The following is a 22,702-nucleotide window of genomic DNA, read 5'->3' on the forward strand; positions in this document are numbered from 1 at the left end:
CAAGCATACTCCTCCTGAATCACCAGATTGATCTTTAACACCCTTTCTTCAACCCTTCCCCCATCTCGTGTTTCTGCAAAATGCTCCAACTATTAGGCTCTAGAATACGATAACATGATCATCTAGGATTTTTTTTATTAAAGCAAGCCGAGTTCCTAGTTTCCATATTGTCCAATGAATTGTTGTCTCCCCCACAGATAACCAATTTCCACAAAGACACGGGAAAATAGTTATTCCACACACTAGACAATGGCGCCGGCAATAACAACGGCGACGACATGATCAATGGGGACGATGATGACCCTAACGACGGAGAATATGATTTGGAGGATGAGGAGGAAGGAAGCCTTGGCCCCGATGAGTATGACGCTTTCGAGCTACCCCTTGAGGTCCCCAGCTCAAAACTATGTGCAAGCGATTGGCTAGTACGACCAAAAGCATCAAAAAGAAGTCCCAACATCTCAAGACCGAAGAAGATGAGCTAAACGACATATGGAACGAGCTCCTTAGGGCCGAGCAGGCCCGAGAACAAGCTCGAACAGACTGGTGCTAACAGATCTTACCCCATGGCAACTTGCTAGACTAGATGGATGCGGAGACCGAGGACAGCGCGCTTTCAAAACGTAACTGGGTTGAAAGCCTCGACCGTCCTCCCTAGTGCAGAGATCGACAGATAGGCACTGAAAAATATGCCTTCGAGGCGCATGGAGCCCGAGGTGGAGTCAATCCACCACGGACCACCACGAGATACAAACCCAAGGGGAAGTGGCCCTTAAGCTCCGAAACCCCACATCGACCAATCTAAAGTCTCGGCAATGCCCACCTGCTAGACAGACATGATATTTTGCATAGCTAGCAAAGAATGGCGATGTGCGCGACTACACTTGCGACTGCACAACAACGATGTCGGACGTACGCCACACGACTGCAAGTGTCTGAGGAGCTACACACCCTCGATGCTTTACAGATGAGTTCATGCAACACCAGTTCCCTGCTAATCCCATAATAGGAAGGGTGATGTAGCACAACAGTAAAAAGTATTTTCCTCAGTTAAGAACCAAGGTTTATCGAACCAGTAGGAGTCCACAAGCTAGCAAGATAAGCAGCACCTGCACACAAACAAAATAAATGCTTGCCCCCAACTTGGCAAGGGGGTTGTTAATCCCCTCATCTTGCTAGTTCCAAAGTTAAAAGCAAATAGTGATAGACAATGATATGTCAAATGGCAAAATAGTAAAGAGAGCAATAGAGCAACACAAATAATAATAGAGAATGGACCCGGGTGCCATAGGTTCACTAGTGACTTCTCTCTCAAAAGCAGGTAATGGCATAGTAAACAAATTATTGTTAGGCAATTGACAAATAAATATCATTCATGGCATAATCTTGTATAGGCATCATGTGCATGACAATTAGATCATAATCCATCTGCATCTACTACTATTACCCCACCCCAAGACCGCTATCCAGCATGCATGTCACAGTGTTAAGTTGGCAAGAAATAGAGTAACGCAATAAGCAAGATGACCTTATGTAGCTCAACAGAAAGAAACGTAGCAATAAGATCAATCCCCGTTGTTTTATCCTTAGTAGCAACAACACATCATGTGCCTTTGCCCCCTTTTTGTCACTGGGCAAGATCACCGTGAGGTTGAACCTACTACTATGCACCACTCCCTCTGAAGAATTACCCATCTATCTCGGCCAGGGAAGACAAATAACTCAAAAAGTACACATAGTTACTTAATCATACAACAAAGAAACTCCAATTCTATTCAATGAACAATCTGGTCATAAATCCACAAATCATCGGATCACAACAAAGACACCATAAGAATTACATCGGATTGATCTTAGAGGAGATCATTGTATTGAAGATCCAAGAGAGATAGAGAGAGAGAAGAAGTCATCCAGCTGCTACTATGGAACCGTAGATCCTGAAGTAACTACTCAGACATCAACATGGAGGCAGCAAGGTTTATGCAGATGGCCACCCCAACGGTTTCCCCCTCCGATAGAGCTCCAAAACAGGGCTCCAGATGGGATCGGTTCGGAACAGAGACTTGCGGCGGCGATAAAATTCTCTTGTTTGTCTCTCTGAGGGTGTCAGGAATATTGGGAATTTATAGGACAAGAATTATGTCATACGGAGCTGCAGGGGCCCCACAAGCCTGGGTGGTGGACCAGGGGTTAGGCTGCACCCCCGGGCTTGTGGGCCCCTTGTCCATCTTCTAGTCAATTAGGTTGTCCACGCGTCATAACCAATGGCAGACATGACTAGGAAGAGAAATCCTCCTCCCTCCTCCCACGAGGTGACCGGGGGGACCCTCAATCCCACTGGCCCTCACCGCCGCTTGACAGTGCGGTCAGGCAAAGCCCAACCATCTCCGCCAGCGGTGGGGCCTCTGGCTCTTCTTGCCCATGCGGGGCTGGTGAGGGCCGGTGACCTGAGCCAGAACATGGCGGGGGCCGTGTGCCACGGTAATATAGTGGGTGGACGCTGTGCTCCAGCACCCTGCTGCCCAGTTGCCTGGCAGCTTGGTGGATGGGCGCGCCTGGGCGCTTGTGACGACGGTGATCTAGGCTTCTAGATCTAGATCCGGACGACATGGGTTACGGGCAGCTGCCCCCGTCGTGGCCTCTGCTGGTGGTGGTGGAGGCGTAGCAGCAGTAGAACAAAGGGCGGGCTGGTTAGCTTCGGTTGCTCCGACGGCGGACAACAGCGAGCTCGAAGGTGGGATCCCCGGTGAGCAGTTTTGGTCGATGCCGGCGTTTCACGGGGTTGTCCTCGCCGGTGGTCGGGTGTCGTTGGTGGTCTCGCGCGTTGAGCTATGCCGTCCGCCGAGGTGGGGCAGCACATGGGGTGCTCGGTGGGGAGGTTTGTGAGAGGGATGGCGGTGCAAGGGTGTGCTGGTCGTGGATGCGTACGTCCTCTCCCCTTCGCCCCCCTTTCCATGCCTGTGCGCGCTGCCATAGCTCCAGCGGTGTTCTAGGCGGGACATATGCTTCGGCCCCGTAGGTTGGGGGCTACCTTTTGTACCAAAGCCGAAAACTTTGGCTGGTCTTGGAGGGGTTTGAATGCAGGGCGGCAGCCCTGGCGGCAGGAGGCGCGACATTCGTAGGCGGAGTGTGCTCTCAGGTGCGAGCGGGCAGCCATGGCCACGTGGGTGGCTTGGTTGCGGGTGTTTAGCGGAGCTAGGGTGCGGCGGAGGTGTGAACGCTGGGTGCATCACTTGCCCAATCCGTGTACTGGCCGATGGTGGCAGCATCTATTGACGTCGTATCCTTTCCTGTAGGCTTCGTCGCGGCGTTCTGGCTCCTTTCGTCATGCTCCGGATGAAAAGTTGATCTACATGATCGGGCGGTGGCGGCTATCAGTGGTCGTACCCTTCTGGGAGACACCATTTTGGAGTCCTGGCTTCATCGTTGTCGGTCACACCTCTTCATTGTGGTTCATGGTGGAGGTCTCCATCGGCTCCAAACGGTCTTTTTCGCATATGTGTGGTTAGTTTGGTAGTCGGTGGGGTGGTGTGTTAGTGCATGACACCTTTGTATCTTGTCTTGCGTGTGTGTTGTGTGCGGTGGTGGCGTGTGTTTATATCGGTCTACACGGTTGTAATGCGGTGATGGTTGCTTTATATAATATAAAGCGGGGAACCCCTTTTTCGTCATAACCGATGGCAGACATTATAGTGCCGCAGATGTATTGCACACAAGCACTATATATGAGGAATTTCCCAACGTGTTCAACCAAACCAGCAAACTTACATTAAATTACTAGATAATTGTCTATTGTATCGGAGAAGGGGGGAAAGAACCCTGAATTTTCGTTCGTTATGGGAAATATGACACATAATAACCAAAATAGCATACGGCATCATATCAGAGTGATGAAAAAAGATATTGTTGATTATTCATAACATTGAAATACATTCATGGCTTACAGACACACAGCGGCATGACATATTCTCCATTTATTTTATAGATATAAGGATGCTCGAGATATTCAGTCAAATCCTTGATTTATGCACTAATCCTCTGTGTAATCAACAAATGTCTGACTTAGTTGTGGTTGTTCTCCCAAAATTGAGCCTGGAGATAGTCTATTGTATTCTTTTCCACCTGAAATGCCTTGGCAAGAACATCATATGATATTGGTGGGTCCGACCCAAACACTGCATTGGCAATTGTGATAGCCCCAGGGTTCTGGCTGCTGAGCGCGGCAATTGCAATAGCGGGCTGGTGGGGGTTGGGGTTGAATTGGAAGTGGATGAGCCCCACGGGGAAGACAAACACATCACCTTTGTTGAGCATCTTGGAAAGGAACTTGTTTCTGTTGGGGGCGGGCTGGTTGGATGTGACAAAGCCAACATATAGTGTCCCCTCGAGCACCGTGAGGATCTCAGTGGCGCGAGGGTGCGTATGTGGTGGGTTCTGACCCAAGGGAGCATAGTCGATGCGCGCAATTGAGATGCCGAGGGTGTTGAGTCCAGCAATCTGCATGACGTTGATCAAAGTGACGTTGGATCCAACCTTGTTGGTCACCCTAGGCTTGTCGAGGTTGGCTGCCTTGAAGAAGTCGTCTGCGTTAACTTCCATCGGGTTCTTGCAAACAAACCCATTGACACGCACTGGGTGCAGAGAGGAGATGTAACATTTAAGGTTAGATCTTACAAAGTCGTTTTCTTGGATATAATTTTCAGAATCTGATTGCAACATACGTATCTAGTGATAACATGACAGGAAACCATGAAGTGCGTAGTACCTGGTGAATGCAGGTCGGCGACGCAAAAGTCCTGGAGTGGGCTAGGATCAGAGGCAGTGGCCTGCCATGAGACCAGTGCAAGAAGAGCAGCAAAGAGAAGGATGGAAGAGGATGATGCCATTTGAGTTTAGTTTCTTGGGCTCTTCTTTTCTCTTGTGTTCCTCTTTGTGTTTGTTGCCTGAGTGATGCTTTGAGCATGCAGGGGTTGTATGTGTTTATATAGGCGCAGTGAGGCGTGTGCGAACTCGGGAGCAATAGACATAGTCAGGTGGAACCGACCAACAGATTGAAATGGTCTCGGGCTGCTGATTAAACTATTTTGCATAAATGTTTTCCCTTCAAATGAAGCAATGCAGCGTATACAGATAGATAAAGGAACTCTATGTGATGTACGACTGAGTAGTAACGATGATTGTTTCTCCATTTAACCCGAGTCTCAACAATGCATGCAGGGCTAATTCCAGGGAAATTCACCACCCATCGCCATTATTAATGAAGGAAAATATTTATAAACAAGAAATATCCGGCAAGAGAAACAAATGAATTCCACAAGTTTAATTATATATCTAAATATCCTGTGTTTCTATCATACTATCATATACCTGGTCATAGTCTGAACTGGTTCCCGCGAAATCAGTCAAAGAGAGCAGTTGAGAAAAGCCAAGTTATACAAGGCAAACAATTATTTTCTAGCTTGATGCCGACATAGACAAAGTTACCTACTCTTACGTGAGCCTGATACATATAGAGTGACTACTACTCCTGTTCGCTCCACAAGTTGATATAGTATTATGTGTGCTATCTAGCTTTTGGAACTACGAAATTATATATTTGCCAATAGATTTGTCATGAAATTCCAGCAACATAAGACGACAGAGTAGTAAACGGATTCGTAGCAGCCCCTGTTTGTTATCATCATGTCAATCCGATATTTACTTGGTCAGATGTCTCTCGAAGTGGTTGAGTACTTACAGGAAGAAGCAACGACATTAATGGACGAAGTACCAAACCAAAAGGAGAGATGATACAAATGCCATGACGATGGAGAGCAGGAAGTTTCCATACGATCTAAGCAAGACTAGTTAACATCTTCTAGCGAAGAGTTTTATCATGCATGACCAGTTCAGTGTATAAACCTAGCCTTCCTGACTAGCTTCATGGCACCAGACCTCACCTGCTTCTTTTGCTAGAGTAAATAGTGCATCGAATGACTAGACTAGGCCAAGCGGCCACTCATAAACAGATTAATTTATTGGAGGTGTCTGTTGGCAGATTTAGTATAGAAAAAAAAGTTTCCAGATGATTTAATTGCTTCTATCACAAGCTTATTACAAAGAAACAACTCAAATATTAATTGTTTTTTTGGGACTCAGATATCTACAATAGTTTTTCTGGAGAATGATCAATCAAACTTACAAGACTTTGAACCCAAAGGAAGCTAAAACAGAACAATGAGGAAAAATAGAACTAATGACAACCACAACAACAAGTTTCATAGCAAAGGAAGCGTAGACTACTTCTTAGATGCACCAGAAAGACAGACCACAAGAACGACTCCTGGAAGCAACTTTTGCACATTCAACTTGAACATTGCAACCTCTAAGCACATTAACATATAATCATCTATTGGCTTTTGATTAAAGTTTTGCACAAACTTCTCAAGTTTCCTTTTAATATGCCTAAGCGCTATTGCATCATCTGGTGTATGTCTGAGTAGTAATTACGATTATTTATCCATCTCACCCAAGTCGGCACAATGCATGGAGGGTTGGTTCCACGAAAAGTCACGACCCATCACCATAGTTTATTAGATATCACATACTTGGTCATGGTGAGAACTGGTGCGCACAAGGTCAAGGAGGAGTTGAGAAAAGACAAGTGATGCAAAGCAATCGTTTTCTACCTAGACAATGTCATCTGCTTAGATTTATCCACTCTCCCTTCTTTTAAGTTGCTTCAGAATGCGTGCAACCAATTTTTTCAAGCTGTGGCCACTGACATAATCGAACTATATATTTGTCACCGGATTTGTCATGAACAAAACTGTGCACAAGATATGGCATGGGATAAAAAGGACATACACGTACTTATACGTTTATAGATATGTGTTAGCAGCTTAACATACATATGATTAGAAAGCACGGTTGGAGATATAATGGAATATCTTACCATCCTCCAGGAAAAATAAACAGAGAAACTAGGCAATATGAGTCACCTAGTGATATAAAAAAATTAAGGTTGCAGGTTGACGCAGTAGTTAAAGGATTGTGTCAATGAGGACGAAGATACGCACGCATAAACAATGATGGTAGAGAGCAGAAACAATTCACGTGATCTTAGTAAGAGTAGTTAACATCGTCTTGCTAAGAGAAGTTAGGTGGTCTCGGCGCGAGAAAGTCCAATGTTTCTTCCAGGTGGTGTGTGGTTGAATGTCGTCGTCGGTCCTGCTTGAGTCTTCAGGTGGTCCACCCTCTCTTGTGCTTCCTCTTAGCGTGTTTGGCTTGGTTTGCCATGCTTTCTTTAATCATCTTGTATGATGATTTGCTCAACACCATGTATTGTTCAGCCAAGCGGCCGAAGTCCGTTTTGTGATAAAATTCTTCTATGACAGGCTTGTTACAAAGAAACAACTCATATAATATTCATTTTTGGGCGGTTTAGGTAATAATCGTTTCTTTTGTGTATTTATGCATGTTTTTTGTATGTATGCTGGACCTAATTTTTGGAACCTGGTCTCCGGTGTGCCCAGTTTCTAACACTTAGTAAAGATCATATTTTTAGTTCTCAACTTAAGAAAAAGAAAAATAATACACATAAGTATTTTGATAAAACGGGACACCTCATCAAATTTCAATTAAAGCAACTGTCAATTGAACTTACAAGAGTTTGAACCAAAAGGAAGCTAAAATATTACATGCGGGAACCGTAAATTTCTTATTGCATGCACCAGAAAGCGAGAGAGCAGAACAACGATTCCAGGCTGCAACCTTTGCACATTCAACTTTCACATTTAAATCCTGAGAACAATCGGGCTCCAACCATTGCATACTTCTCATGTATTATAAGATAATCCTAGGTGTTCAACCCTAGGATCAAACATATACTGGATTACCAGATAATCATGTATTCTTTCTTTTTTACGTAACCATCTATTATTTCGGAACAAGGGGAAAAGAACCCAAAATATTTATGAGAAATACGACACATTAGAACCAAAAAAAAATATGAGATCATATCCGTGTGATAAACAACGATATTGTCAATTATTCTGAAGGTAGAAGTACATTCACTCATTACAGACACGGAATGGAATGGCATATGCTCCATTTATTTTATAGATTAGGATACATATCTAGAAACTCAAACATGTCCTTAATTTGCGCACTGATCTTCTGTGTAATCAGCCAACCTTTCACTTAGTTGTGGTTGTTCTCCCAGAACTGAGCCTGGAGCCAGTCTATTGTATTCTTTTCCACCTGAAACGCCTTGGCAAGAACATCATCGTATATTGGTGGGTCTGACCCAAACACTGCATTGGCAATTGTGATAGCCCCTGGGTTCTGGCTGCTGAGCGCGGCAATTGCAACGGCGGGCTGATGGGGGTTGGGGTTGAATTGGAAGTGGATGAGCCCCACGGGGAAGACAAACACATCACCTTTGTTGAGCACCTTCGAGAAGAACTTGTTTCTGGCTGGGGCGGGCAGGTTGGATGTGACAAAGCCAACGTATAGTGTCCCCTCGAGCACTGTGAGGATCTCAGTGGCGCGGGGGTGCGTATGTGGTGGGTTCTGGCCCAAGGGAGCATAGTCGATGCGCGCGATTGAGAAGATGCCGAGGGTGTTGAGTCCGGCAATCTGCATGACATTGATCAAGGTGACGTTGGAGCCAACCTTGTTGGTCACCCTAGGCTTGTCGAGGGCGGCTGCCTTGAAGAAGTCATCAGCATTGACCTCCATCGGGTTCTTGCAAACAAATCCATTGACACGCACTGGGTGCATAGAAGAGATGTAGAGGGTAAGCTTAGGTATTACTAGAAAGCTGTTTTAACATGCATATAATTTTCAGAAATTTATTTCAACATATGTATTTGGTGATAGCGGGACAGGAAAGCATGAAGTAAGTAGTACCTGGTGAATTGCATGTCGGCGACACAAAAGTCCTGGAGCGGGCCAGGGTCGGATGCAATGGCCTGCCATGAGACCAAGGCAAGAAGAGCGCAAGGAGAAGGAAGGAAGGGGAGGATGCCGATTTGATTTGAGCTTCTTTGGCTCTTCTTTTCTCTTGTTTTCCTGTTGTAGTGGAGTGATGATGGTTTGAGTATAGCAGGAAGCATGTGTTTATATAGGCGCGCAACAAGCAGTATGAACCTGGGCAATGGACATAGTCAAGTTGGAAAGGAGCAACCCATAGAAATGGTCTCTGGCTGGTGACTACTAGGTTATTTCGCATAAACTTTTGAGACGTGGTCAGCCATACTCAAATCTTTGATATATTACCATCAAGTTCCCTTTTCTTAGGGACACATTTCCCCTTTAATAATTTATAAATAAAGATGCAAATTAAGCTACTCCATCTGATGTACGGCTGAGGATTAGATATGAGTAACAGTCTGGATTGTGTCAACTATGCCTGGTCAAATATGAAATCGTGGCACGTCAATCCATGCATGAGTGCACCTAATACAACTATTATATGTAGCAGCCCCTGTTATGAAAGTCAATCAGATATACATCATGCCTGGTCAAATTTCTCTCCAAGAGGTTGAGTACTTGCGGCAAGAAGCGACGACGACGACACGGCGATGGAGAGCAGGAACTTTTCATCTGATCTTAACAAGAGTGGTTAACATCTTGCAAAGTGCTTTCATCATGCATGACCAGTTCAGTGCATAAATCTAACAATCTAGTCCTGGCTAAGGAAGGTTCATGACCAGTTTTGTCATGGATGATCAGGTCCATGCATCTTACAACAACACACATGGCAGCCTTCTCTGGTTTACTCCAACAGGAAGGAGAACCGGAAGCTACCTACAGCGACGAGGAGGAGCGCGCGCGCTGCTGGCGGGTGTAGTCCCAGATGGCGATGGCGGCGCTGACATGTACGTTGAGTGACCGGACGACGCCAAGCTGCGGGATCTCGACGCAAACATCCACCGCCTCCTGGATGATGTCCACCGGGATGCCCTCCTTCTCCCTGCCCAGCACCACCACCGTCTTGGCCGGGAACACAAACTCGTCTAGCGCCACGCTGTTGGCTGTCTGCTCCAGACCCACCACCGTGTACCCCTCCGCCCGCTTCCTCTGTAAAAACGCCCTCACGCTCTCCACCGGCACCTCCACCATCGGCACCCACTTCTCCGCAGTCACGCTGATCAGCCGGAACTGCTTGTCCTGGACCACCCCCATGTCCCCCACCGCCAGCCCGCCCGCCCTGAATATCTCGCACGTCCGGGTCAGCCCCGCCAGGTTCGGGATCCGCTCCACCAGCGACGCCACCACGATCAGATCCTGCCGGCTCTGCCTCACAGTCTCCGCCGCCTCCTTCCTTGATTCCACCGCAAGGTTGAACGTGTCGTCGTCTTCCTCCATCTCGAAGAGCAGTCGTGAGATGTCATTGTTGCCCATGACCGCGCTGTTGCTGCTCGCTGCTTGCTCCGAGTCCCGGTGGGGTATGATCTTCTTCTGGAAATCTTGACTGGCTACTATCTTCTCTTCGGTGCCCTCCTCGTGTTTTCTCACCGCCAGACCCTCGTTCTTGATTGTTGCTGAATCCTTTATCATAGAATGCCTCAGCTCCTCCCTCACGTCCTGATGGTACATACAGCGAAATAATTAGGGGGATGCAGTTTCAAGCAACACAAGAAGATACCTCAAGTTCAAAGTGCTTACATTCAAAAAGTTATTTACTCGCTCCAACACCGACACTGGAACACATTCAAAGCCAGACGACTGCATAAAAAAACAGCATATTCAGAATTATAACAGAAATGCCGAAAGGTTCAGTGCTGTATAAAAAAACATAATAACGTCCCTAGAATCCTCCATGTTACTCATTTCCTGACAAAATGAACAGTGGCCTTAAATTTCTTGGGGACAGAGAATACACGAACCTCAATGCGGGCCGTAAATATTCCCAGTGGAGTCCCAGATATATCAGGATCAAAAACATCAAGGAAACCTTCGATTGAAACTCTTAGCCTGAAATCAAAACATATGAATGATAAAGACATTCAAGATGAAAATTATATTAACACCTTGAGGATCTTTTCTAGATTCAGAAAAGGAAAACAAGTAGGGTATATGAGTTGACAGTACAGGTACGGGAGGAAAGTTCCTCATTAAAACTCCTGATGGTAGTATATTGAGAGAAGTTTTAATAGGGTGATGCCCAGTATATAGCCTAGCTAATAAACAAAAGAAAACAGAGTATGTGGATGTACCTTGCGCAGTCGGTATTCTCTGCCAGATACTTTTTCAAATCTTGAAAGCACCTCCTCTCGATGGATGGATTTTCTGAGCTTTCTAGTTGCAAAATATGCCACAACTTGGAAAAAACAGTGTGGACAAGTAGCTGTGGTACAATATAGATCTTCAGTCGACTAGTACAAATATAACGCTTGAGAAAAATGTAGCCCCGCATAATTTTTAAGTACATAGTTTTACCTGAGTGAAACTACGTAGACTGTGATGATGGGATGTCAAAAATGAAATTATTGGAGGAAGCAGTTGATTAAGATGGTTTCTCTGGACAACCAGCTCCCCTGAATGGAGGATTACGTTTGCTGCTATAAAAACATATGAAGATAGTGCCTGCAAAGAGGAGATGCATAAATATACAGACCAAAATGGAAAGACATCTCACTAAATGTTCACCTGTTGTCGCATTCCGTGGTCATTAAAAATAGGAACAAGCTGTGCTTCAGCCTGCAAATAATAATCATCAGAAAGGTCAATAGTTACAGACAAGGAGATTGTACTGACATCTAAAGAAGTGTGTAATGGTCGCACAGGTCAACAAGCATTGACATGAAGGAGCTCTCACCAGTGTTGGAAATTTTAAGTAAATAAGTATAGCAAACGTCTCCAAATACTGCCGGACAGCAGGTAGGTTATTTCTCTGCACAGACAAAAGTGTGTCATTTGACCTTGCAATGCAGTAAAATAGCAATTATGCATGGAAAATAAATTGATCTCTAAATGTTCTAGATCCTTAAGAATTTAAACTCGAGACAGGTTTGATTATATACAATTGCATAAAATGGAAATTATGCATGGAAAATAAATTGATCTCTAAATGTTATAGATCTCCAAGTTGATATCTAAATGTGCTAAATCCTTCAGAATTTAAACTCTGAAGAGAAAACTAAGACTATTCGACCTGTTTGAAGGGACCTACAGAAAGTCTAGATATATATATTATATACGATTGCATAAAGCAAAAGTGCAAAGCACATAAGATTAAGAATATCCTTACGTAAAGACAGGTGTGAACAGTAGATGTCACTTCCTCAACTATGTCTTCCTCTACATAGTGTGACAAAACACATATCATCTGCCACACACGAACTTTGCGCCTATGTACCTGATAAGATGGATGTTTCAGAAATATGGCACAAAACAGCAAGGTTTTCGATACAAAGAAACATGCTTACACTGCTGTATTTCTTGTAAAGTTCTTTCGAGAGATCATTGTCATTCACCTGTAGAAACAGAGCAAATACAAAGCATCAGAAATCACTCATTTAAGTAGGACTTCAGAAGTAAGTATGATCGGCAAGTTTGTAACATCAGACAAGTTTCAGAATCTGGTTGTATGTTGTACAGTTGCTAAAGTGGTATTTGACACATCAAAATTCATTGGAAATATGTACAAAGGCATCCAATGACTTTGACACGGTATAACCATACTGGTTGTCGAGTAAGAAACAATGACAGCATACAGAAAACTTGAGACAGCATTGCATACGATGGCTAATCCTGGCCCATAGATAGAACTTAAGTCTGAAAACGGTACCGCTGAATCCAGAAGTTTCAGCAGAAATAGTTTGCCACATTGAAGAGCTTCTTCTGCCTCCAATTTGCTCTTTTCTTTGATTTGCTTCCATAGCTGATGAGATAGAGCAGCAACTGAAACACGGGCATACAATTCTGTATTAATGAACACCTGCAATAACATTGGCAACGCATTTAAACTGTAAGTTAACTGCTAGGTTGGCGATTTAAAAGAAAGGAAAAGGTTCAAATTATTTCACGCCATTAGTACTATAACAGTTAAAAAATGAACAACAGTTGAGAAAAGCACAGTAATTATACTGATTAACTTATGAAGGTAATATATGTCTTGTACCCCAGGTTTCAAGGTTTACCTCTGTGAATTCACGGTCTGGACTTTGCGCTAGCATGGAAACTTCAAATCTTGCCTCGTGATTTTCGGACAGTTCAGCTTCAAAATCTTCATCGAATGCCACTATTTTAAGTTGTAAAGAAAGTTAGAATATACAACAGCATATCACCAGGCCTTATTACAAAGGCACGAGCGGGAAGAAGAAGACGAACTTAAAAAAAACTATTAGAAAATATATTGTATAACATACCAGATCCATATAATGCTAATAGCTTAAGTTCCTCCATGTAAAATCTAAGAGTTTTGGGGTACATCAACCATAGACCACTCAAGTGCAAAGCTGCCAGGCGAATAGTTCGAGGACTCTTTGAGCCTTCATTAAGAAGAGTCTCGACAAACTGGAAACCAAAAAAAGAGTTACAGTGGTACATCACGCCTTATGAGTTATAACATGCAAAAAAGTAGTACTAAAAAGAACAACTTAATTATCCATTGACAAATTACATAAAGATGTAATGTAATCTTTGTTACAGAACAGAACAAGGCCAAGCTGGGGAACAGGTGAAATTGAGGTGATGAAATTTGTTGACCACCACTTCTGTTACAAAGCATTCTGGTGTTCTCCTGATTCCCTCTAGCACAGGCCAGGCTTTGCAGTCGTTAGGTTTCATTTAGCCATTCATAAAATATATAACAAGAATCATATGAGGAGAAGGCTTTCCAGTGAAAAATAACTAAAAGCATGCCTAAGTATTATACACAGGTCACGCATAACAAAACAGTGCTACTTTAGCAGAACAGGCAACGAAAAGACACACAGCAACAGCAGCAGCAAGTAGGCATTTATTTCTGCTAGCCCTTCATTCAATTAAAGAACAAGAATGTACTATCAGGGCCTCGTCTACAGTTTTCAGCAGGGGGAACAAGAACAAGAAGAATGTGTTAAGTAAAAAGACAGTGACGTAATGCAGAGTGTATGTCAGAACTGACCCATTTCAAAGGGCCTGGCCCTTTTTCATTTGTCTGGTGCATTTCCAAATTGGGAAAGATTGATGGGTGCAATATTGCGGACAGTAGTGCAGCAATTGGTGCGACCCTGCGTTTATTGCAGCTAAGGTGCAAGACCCAGGAAGACTTTACCAATTGCATCATCATCTGCAGCAAATAAACATGGGGTATCAATTCCATAAAAACAAGCAGAAGTTGCAGAAAGAAAACTTGCCCCATACATCCAAAATTATATGGCGTTTCATATATTTTAAAACTCAGGCTGTCAAACAGTCCAACTTCCTAACTTTGACTGTTGATATGTTGAAAACTATTAAGATTTTTCATGCAAATATAGTACTCCCTCCGTTTCTTTTTAGTCTGCATATAAGGTTTGGTCAAAGTCAAGCTTGGTAAAGTTTGACTAATTTTATATTAAAAAATATCAACATTCACAATACGAAATTAATATTTTCAGATGCACCATGAAATGTATTTTCATATTATATAGTTTTAGTATTGTAGATGTTCATATTTTTAATATAAATTTGGTCAAACTTTGTGTAGTTTGACTTTGACCAAAACTTATATGCGGAGTAAAAAGAAACAGAGGGAGTACCACTGGGTGTGACGCATAAAGAAAACCCAAAAAAGAAAAAACATGTGGATACCCTCTAGTGTAAGCAGCAAGGGTTTCGATATTAAATAGCTATAGTTGCACACAAAAAAGAAAAGGCACCATGAATAGTACCTCATAACTGATGCCCAGAGAGGATAAATTTTGGTGGCTCCTATTTAAGTGTATAAGCCCCAAAACAGACCTCACGCATCTAAGGATGGATACAACAGAATTCTCGCCAGCATTTTCAAGACTGCAAAGATTAAAAATAAATAAGTGAGATAGAAGTGAAAAGATACATAAATAAGTACCTCAGAAAATAAGTTGAAGTATTTACAGAAAACAAGATAAAAAGAACCAAAGCAAAATATAACCATGTTCAGACTTTAAACATAACACCGGTATCTATTAGAGAAAGGCAAATCGAATGCTATTATGCACTCCTTTAGATAACTTGGGTACTGAATAAGTAAAGAAATGCTACAAATACTCACGAAATTAGACTCGGGAAACAAGTACTGAAAATGTTGCAACTATCAAGCATGCTATAGGTAAAGAAGTAGTGAGTATGGTTTTGAACATTTCCACAGGCAATACTCCCACGATTTGTTTACCAAGTATACATAAAGAATAAAGAAGTTGCAAGGGAATGTTATACTCGCCTTTCAGTGATATCAAGAAAGATTGACTGGAGGGTTGAATCTGAATAAAAGGAGCCTAATGTCTTCATCTGAGATTCATTCTCATCACAGCAGCCAGAAATTGATAAAAGGGAGTCTACACAAAGCCACTAAATCAAAATCAATAATTAGGAGTTGTTTGACTAATGTACTTTCTACAGAACTGAGCCATGGACATTACAAAGGGAAGCAAGAGTTATTCTCACCTTCCAACACATTAAAACAGCTCGTCTGCTTCGTGTTAGGACTCCATTTGTAAGGAGATTGTTTATATTACCAAGAAAAGTGGTCGCCAGAAGATCCAATGATAATATGATGGTTTGGTTTGTTTGCTTTGCTTCCACAAAATCCAGAAACTGAGAAAAGGGAGCAGTACATAGAGCTGCTAGAACATAAGCTAGAGCTTCATAAGCTGCCAAGTGAAGTTCAGCTCCAATCTTGTCAAGGAGAAAAGCATTAATCAGGCATAAAAACTTACATAGAGAAACTGCAAGACACTGAGGAATAAATATTCAGCCAAACATTAAAAAAGCAACCAACCTCAGTGGCATAAGTACAATGCTGGATCACTTCCCAACAGAATTCCCAGAGGAATGAAAATGCTGAATGAAAAGAAACATCAGAGGTGTAGTGGTTACACCATGAGACAACAGAACTAGCACACCTCATAGACCAAATCTGTGAAATGTTACAATAGAAGTTAGCGAAGTTATATGATTAAATGGTAGGCACTTTAACAGGAGATCTAGGCACCCCTATATTACTTTTTCCAGAATACAGCCATGGGGGGAGGGGGGTTATCAACAGTCGTAATATTATTGCATGCTTCATACAGAGAAGATGAACACAGTTTCTGATCAAATGAACTATTGAAGAATATACACACCACAGTTGTAACTTGCACGACATTAGCATGGTTCAAAAGAACAGTACAAGAAAAATGTGTGTTTGATTAGCACAGAGACATGGTAAATCCCTATCAAATAAGCAAATTCTATTATATCCCTGCGAAGATATATTTGTATCTTATTTGCTGCATAAGTAAGATAACACTATCTCTGGAAGACAACATGAAACATGCTAAATTGGACCTTTTACAAGCAATAAATATAACCCGCCAGATAGCTAAATGCTATAATCTCAACTAAATTTATTAGGAAGGGACATACACACTGCAACACTGAAGAGGTTATAGAAGTAGCTAAACGACGTTGACTCGGACCTCCAAGCTTTCCTTTAATAGAACATGGTAAATCCATGTCTGTACTTTTTAACCAGAAAACTGAGCAAGATTGCTTGCTGAAGGCCACCATATTTTCCTACAGTAAGACACATGAAAGATAATATAAAGGCCATTATAGAAAGAGTCGGCAGTTACATTTTATAGAAAAACAGGTTACCAGAACTGAAAGCAATGATTTTTCAAACATCTGAGTGAGAGCATGGTGCTCTAATCCATTTGTCATATCTGAACCTCCACCGGCGATTGCATTATTTTGGTGAACAAGCTTTTTCTGTCTCACTTCAAGCTCCTCGATCAAGCATATAATGATGATAAAAAACTTCACGTCAGCACATTTTCTCGTTGAAGAATGTTCAGAAAGCTTGTTACCACAATTCTCCAGGAACTGCAAAAAAAAGGGATATTTTAAACAAAAAGTTAATTTCAATTACACAAGAAAAACATAACTTCAATGCAGATGTAAGTATCATGGGCTACTGATAGGCGACCGACCAGAGCCCAGCTATACAATTCAGCTTCCAGAAATGAGCATAATACAGATACCCAAAAAGAACCTATTTGCTCCATAGCAATGTATGCTTTCTAGAGACATAAAAGCAGGCGACAAGCCAAATATACCGTAAATATTTGCTTGAAATGATGTTCCTCTGAGGTTACAAGAAGAAGGGTCCTAGCCCACCTCCGTGCTTCAGCTTCCCATGCGCCCACATCCTCGTCATCATATAAATACGACCCCTCTATGCCTGTGTGCTTCATGAAGGTGGTCGGGAAATCAATAAGCTCATACAACAAAGTGTTCCTCTCAGAACATTCTTTTTTCTGAAGAAGCCATTTCTGGACTGTACCCCTCAGTGGTCCTACAATGAAAACGCGATGTGAAACAAAGAATAGATGATAATAGAAGCAAATGTAACTGTTTAGTTATCCTCAACGGATTATAACTTCAAAGCAGATGCTGCAGACAAACATTTTGCCGTTTTTGTATTTACCTACCAGTAGAATCAGTACACTCTCGAGGTATTGTGGAAATGAAATTAAAAAGCTGATTGAGTGGAATTTCAGCTGCACTTGTCAACGATGCTACGGCTTTGATAACCTGTTCACAAACTGCATTTGACTTCAAGTTAACAATTTGATAATGCATTAGTTAACACTACTTCCAAATTTCTTCCAGTAGAAAGATTTCCAACCTTTTAGGCGATACTTTGGATTAAAGTGGTGTTTACTCCTCTCACTAAGAACCCATAAGGCATCTAAAAAATCCGCAGTATTGACTGCTATAGATGTATCTCCATTGCATTTTGCCAATTCGTTGACAGCAGACCCACATGGTAAGTCATGTGTATCTGACTGACAAGTGCATGACGCAATACAGAATGCAAGAGTCATTAATCCTGGTCGGCCAAATGAATCTTGTTTAGCAGCAGATGCCAGACTCCAAACCAGATGTAAACGCTCACTGAAAAATAAAAGAAAGAGAAAAATAAGGTTTCAGAAGGACACTGCCAGAAGCCAGTGAAACTATTGAAAACAAACTAAACAAAAGTTATGTGTAGCGTTTGGTCACACAATAACACAGATAGTCCCATTTGATATAGTAACGAGTTCAGATAGGTCACAATATGATTCAACATATGTGAATTCTTGCAGATGTAGCATTTAAGCATAAGCTCTATCTAATTATGTTGTCCGAACTATATACTGCACATATATATATTGAGTACACAGTAACCTTCCAACCAAAAAAATACACAATACTGCAAAAGTCAAGTTTAATACTCCCTCCGTCCCAAAATAAGTGTCTCAACTTTGTACTAAAGTTAGTACAGAGTTGAGACACTTATTTTGGGACGGAGAGAGTACTCATTATGATACATGTTGGCACCCTTTAATTAATGTATAAGTTAAACAATAACAGAAAGTGTTGCACAAGCAAACTCATTTACATAGTCCAAATTATCAGCTCTCATATATACAATAAGAGAAAGTGCGACAAATCCTGAAACAGGCACAAAGGGCAGTAGTTATCCGAGAAGTAGTACCGTATCGTCAATTTCCGGGCATAATTGCTGAAAAACCTCTCTGCACCTTTTATGGCTTCTGAATTATACACACCACCAACACCTACAAATAATTTAAGCAGACAGCTCAGCTGAGCATGAATGATCTGTTGAACAGTGTGCCATAAGAAAGCAAATATGCCATAAAAGAAAAAAAATCTGATAAGCATCATGGATCACTAAACAAGGGCATGTCAGATGTATTGCAATGCAAACAGTGAAATGTAAAATAATTGCCCAAGGACAAAATCCATAACTAAGAACAGAGGAACTATCACATGCAATCAAGTTACCCAAAATGCTAACAAAATTTCAATCCAAATCTGCTGCAAAGGAAAACATAAACAAAGAAATGCTTCTACAATTATTTTATCTATTTCGTTCAAAAATGGTACTTCTGTATCTAAGGAGGTCCCTGAAAAATTACCAAGAAGAAGTAAACTGCACTGTAAAGTGCAAAGTAAAGCACATATTTGAATTCAACAGAATAACTATTGAATGAAGTGAAAAACAAATGAACTAACCAAAATCCTTATGATGAACTACATCATTCAAACCACGTATGAGAGGGCCAAGAACAAAGCCTCTAGGGACCATTTGGGCGTAGCCTTTGTAACGTTCCCATTCAATATCCAAAAAGGATTGCATTACCAGGCACCGCACTGCAAAGGGCATTCATAAAAGCAGATTAAGCAACATTCTAAACATATATACCATGTACATACTATCAGTACTGACCTTGAGGATTATCCTGAGTAAACCCACGCTCCCACAGTACCGTCATCCAGTTGAAAATTCCTTCCACGGATTCCATCTGAGCATGAAAAGCTCTGTATGATATGTGATTCAAATAGTCACTCTGTGGTGTAGACTCAAACAATAACAGCACCTGAGCATTATTTTTAAACATGTTAGGCAGTTGAAGCAAAGAAGTGTGTAGTGATTGATTAATCTATTGTCGTGTTGTCATAGTACTGAGTGAATATTTAGCCACCTAAGATCTAACAGATACTAAATTAAGTATCGCAGGCAATTAACATATCTTGCTGTGAATAGTTTGATAAGAGAAACATGCAGAAAGGAACTAACCTGGTGTGCCCAGGCTGCCTCAACTAAATGTGTCCCAAACTCCTGGAGCATCTCATAGAGTAACAGAAAGACCTTCCATCGGTCCTGACCACTTGAACATTGTTCATCTGATTGCTTGATTTCTTCAACACCTAGGGACTTGGCCTCTTTGTTAGCCCACCTTTCTTTTTTTGTCACAGCGGCATTTGATTTGTCTTGACCAGGCAAAGCAGCTGGGCTCCTGCCAGAGCATCGCTGGCTCCCATCATTTCCAAAAGAAAATATGCTTAACGATGTTTTCAAGACGTAAAAGGCCTGCTTCCTTATTGAAGAGTCCTTATCAACCTGGTGTGTAGGGAAAGTCAAAATGTGTTACCCCCCATGTGAAACTTGACGGCGTAGTTCCAAAATTTGGTACAAATAGCAAAGTAATTAACTAGTAAATGGCTTACCAGCCCCCTGCGTAGTTCATCCCAAAACTCAGTGACATTCCTTAGATCAAAGTTCTGGACCTCGTCAGCTCCAGGGATAGCACCCTGATGTCCCGATTTCAACACCGAGAAGTACAGAGAGAGTATAGCGTACGCATCCAGCCGCTCAGGGCGGCCAAGAGAGAACAGAGAGACACAGGAGTTCCAAATGGACTCCAAGAAACCAGACCTGTATGCCAGAGAAAGATTAACTTGAGCAAAACAATTTAAACTATCATGTTCCAACAGCTCAGGAAAGAAGGCCGACCTAGATAGCTTAAGCTGGACCGCACCGAACTCGACGGTGACGCAAGAAACATCTGCTAGTGAAGTCAGCATAGGCTGCAGGAGGACCCGGGTGGCGCAAGACCGATACTCTTGGCCGAGGTCAAACATCTTGAGCACCAGCCTGGACAGGTCCCAGGTCAAATTCTGCACCAATGCATCCAGCGAAGCATCGGCGCCCTCCTCATGGGTCTCCCTTCTCCTCTTCAGCGCGTCTCCGAGCAACGACGCCAGGAGCGCGGTGGCCCTGGAGAGCGGCAGCAGCCCTGCCTCCCCTGACAGCCCATCATCCGGGGCGACAGCAGCGTCCCAGTGGTAGCGGTACACAATGGAGTCGTCACCATCATACTGGTGGGTGGTGGGCAAAGCCATTGCAGCAGCGCAGGACCGGACGCAGAAGGGCAGGATGGTGGCTCCGAGCAGGTCCCAGGACCGGGCGCTGGAGACGGCGTCGCACATGAGCGCGGTCGCCTGCTGCTGGAGCCGGCTGGGCTGGGCGTCCTCCCGGCGGAGGAGCGACAGGAAGACCCCCCAGAGCAGCGCGCGCAGGGCGTCCCTGGGGTCGTCGCCGAGGCGGGGGAGCAGATGGCAGAGCGCGGCGGCGTGGGAGAGGGCGGCGGCATGGCCGTGGCCGCCGTCCTGCGCCTGCAAGGAAGGAGAAGAAAGAGGGTTGAGTGGAAGCTTGTGGGGACGGAAGAGAGAGACGGTGGCTGGGGGAAGTGAGCAGTACCTTGGGGAAGGAGTCGAGGAGGGAGCGGAAGAACTCAGAGGGCGAGGCGGAGGGGGAGGAGGCGAGCACGCAGTCGACGACGGCGGCGACGGCCTCGGGCGGGACGGCGCGGAAGCAGCTCTCGAGGGCGGCGAGCGCCATGGGTGGTGGATGGTGGCGGCGCCGGCCGGAGGGAAGGGAGAAACCAAACCAAAAGTGGTGGCTTTGGAGAGTTTGGGCCGGGCCGGGGAAATCGGCTGCTCTACTGCCGTGCTGCTTCCGGTCACAACTCACAAGTCACAAACACTTCTTTCCCATGTCGATCTCTCAAAAAAAAAAACTTCTTTCCCATGTCTCAAAATAAAAAACTTATTTCCCTAAATTTGCCTCAAAAAAATTATTTCCTTAAAAAAGCTTCTTCAATTAAAGATAAGTACTTTTCTTCAAATAAAAATTCTACACCTCCCTCTGTCCCGTAATATAAGACGTTATTACATCCAATATGAAACAGAGTGAGTACAATAAAAGATGCTTAAAGAGATGTTTAATAAAATTAATTGTATTCTTCTTAAGCCAATGTTTATCTATATATCACGATTCACGAGTGTCGAAGCAAGCAGAAGCACCGGTGCTTAAGAAAAAACTACTCCCTCCATTCACTTTTGTAAATCGTTTCAGACAACTAAAATTGAACTGTTTTGCACACTATCTGAAATGTCTACATCGCCTTATAAAAGTGAACAGAGGAAGTATTTTATTTCTTTGACCATCTTCTTTTAATCATGGTATAGACGCAAACGCTTACAAACACGCACACTCACCCATATGAATGAATGGACTCATACCCCGTCCATATGAGCACCTTCGAGAGATTAAACCGACAGGTCTTGAGATTAACAAATTCATTATTGTCACCTTGATATCGACGGGGACATCGTCTCCCACTAAAAGAATATTCTCGAGACATCAAAGCATCAAACGTGGGTTTTGATCCTCCTTACGAACATTGCACAAGGCCTTACGGACTCTCCTCAACTAGTCCCCCACCACCACCACACACTAATTTCAAGCTGGCCCCTTCCTCCCCAGTTAAATGTTGCCATCTCACCTCTAACTACAATTCTGTAAGATTTCCCCCTAGATGCACCAAAGCTCCCTAAAAAAAAGGTTCCAGAGACTTCTGCCAAATTTGCCCCGTTTTGAATTTCATTTATTGAACTTTGTCTATTGAAATACTCCTTCCATTTTTATATACAAGGCCACAAACTCAAATCACAGGTACCAAGGTAAAATTTAATACATGTTTTACAATCCAATTTTTTTTCTTGTTTACTAGGATCATTAATACACTGTATGCATGCAAGAAAACTGAATGAAGGAAGAAGTTGAGTGTCATTATGACTACATGAATGGAGGAAGAAGCTGATATTAAACAAGTTAGTAGGAGGAAACATCATTTTTTGCCTCGATTAC

At 43.0% G+C, this 22,702-nt stretch overlaps 3 protein-coding genes across 3 annotated transcripts; all 3 read right to left on the bottom strand.

Annotated features, from left to right (window-relative positions):
* Window positions 1–3,888: 3,888 nt before the first annotated feature.
* LOC125506507 (germin-like protein 8-5) lies at window positions 3,889–4,947 on the bottom strand. Its single transcript, XM_048671311.1, has 2 exons — window positions 4,766–4,947; window positions 3,889–4,631 (listed from the first exon to the last, which is right to left on the bottom strand). The coding sequence occupies exons 1-2, from the start codon at window positions 4,884–4,886 to the stop codon at window positions 4,063–4,065; spliced, it is 690 nt and encodes a 229-aa protein (XP_048527268.1). The 5' UTR covers window positions 4,887–4,947; the 3' UTR covers window positions 3,889–4,062.
* Window positions 4,948–8,004: 3,057 nt separating this feature from the next.
* LOC125506508 (germin-like protein 8-11) lies at window positions 8,005–9,055 on the bottom strand. Its single transcript, XM_048671312.1, has 2 exons — window positions 8,893–9,055; window positions 8,005–8,753 (listed from the first exon to the last, which is right to left on the bottom strand). The coding sequence occupies exon 2, from the start codon at window positions 8,719–8,721 to the stop codon at window positions 8,182–8,184; it is 540 nt and encodes a 179-aa protein (XP_048527269.1). The 5' UTR covers window positions 8,722–8,753; window positions 8,893–9,055; the 3' UTR covers window positions 8,005–8,181.
* A 514-nt stretch (window positions 9,056–9,569) lies between these two features.
* On the bottom strand, window positions 9,570–21,481 carry LOC125511626. Its single transcript, XM_048677052.1, has 29 exons — window positions 21,251–21,481; window positions 20,504–21,165; window positions 20,218–20,425; window positions 19,787–20,110; window positions 19,436–19,586; window positions 19,222–19,359; window positions 18,680–18,761; window positions 17,828–18,096; window positions 17,631–17,744; window positions 17,256–17,494; window positions 16,795–17,022; window positions 16,564–16,713; window positions 15,935–16,072; window positions 15,601–15,831; window positions 15,377–15,504; window positions 14,847–14,967; window positions 14,099–14,263; window positions 13,359–13,506; window positions 13,131–13,231; window positions 12,779–12,928; window positions 12,417–12,464; window positions 12,239–12,346; window positions 11,807–11,881; window positions 11,638–11,688; window positions 11,428–11,574; window positions 11,205–11,335; window positions 10,875–10,962; window positions 10,654–10,713; window positions 9,570–10,572 (listed from the first exon to the last, which is right to left on the bottom strand). The coding sequence occupies exons 1-29, from the start codon at window positions 21,389–21,391 to the stop codon at window positions 9,793–9,795; spliced, it is 5,376 nt and encodes a 1,791-aa protein (XP_048533009.1). The 5' UTR covers window positions 21,392–21,481; the 3' UTR covers window positions 9,570–9,792.
* Window positions 21,482–22,702: the final 1,221 nt, after the last annotated feature.

The sequence above is a fragment of the Triticum urartu genome, chromosome 5, assembly GCF_003073215.2.
Source record: "Triticum urartu cultivar G1812 chromosome 5, Tu2.1, whole genome shotgun sequence".
Lineage (NCBI taxonomy): Eukaryota > Viridiplantae > Streptophyta > Magnoliopsida > Poales > Poaceae > Triticum > Triticum urartu.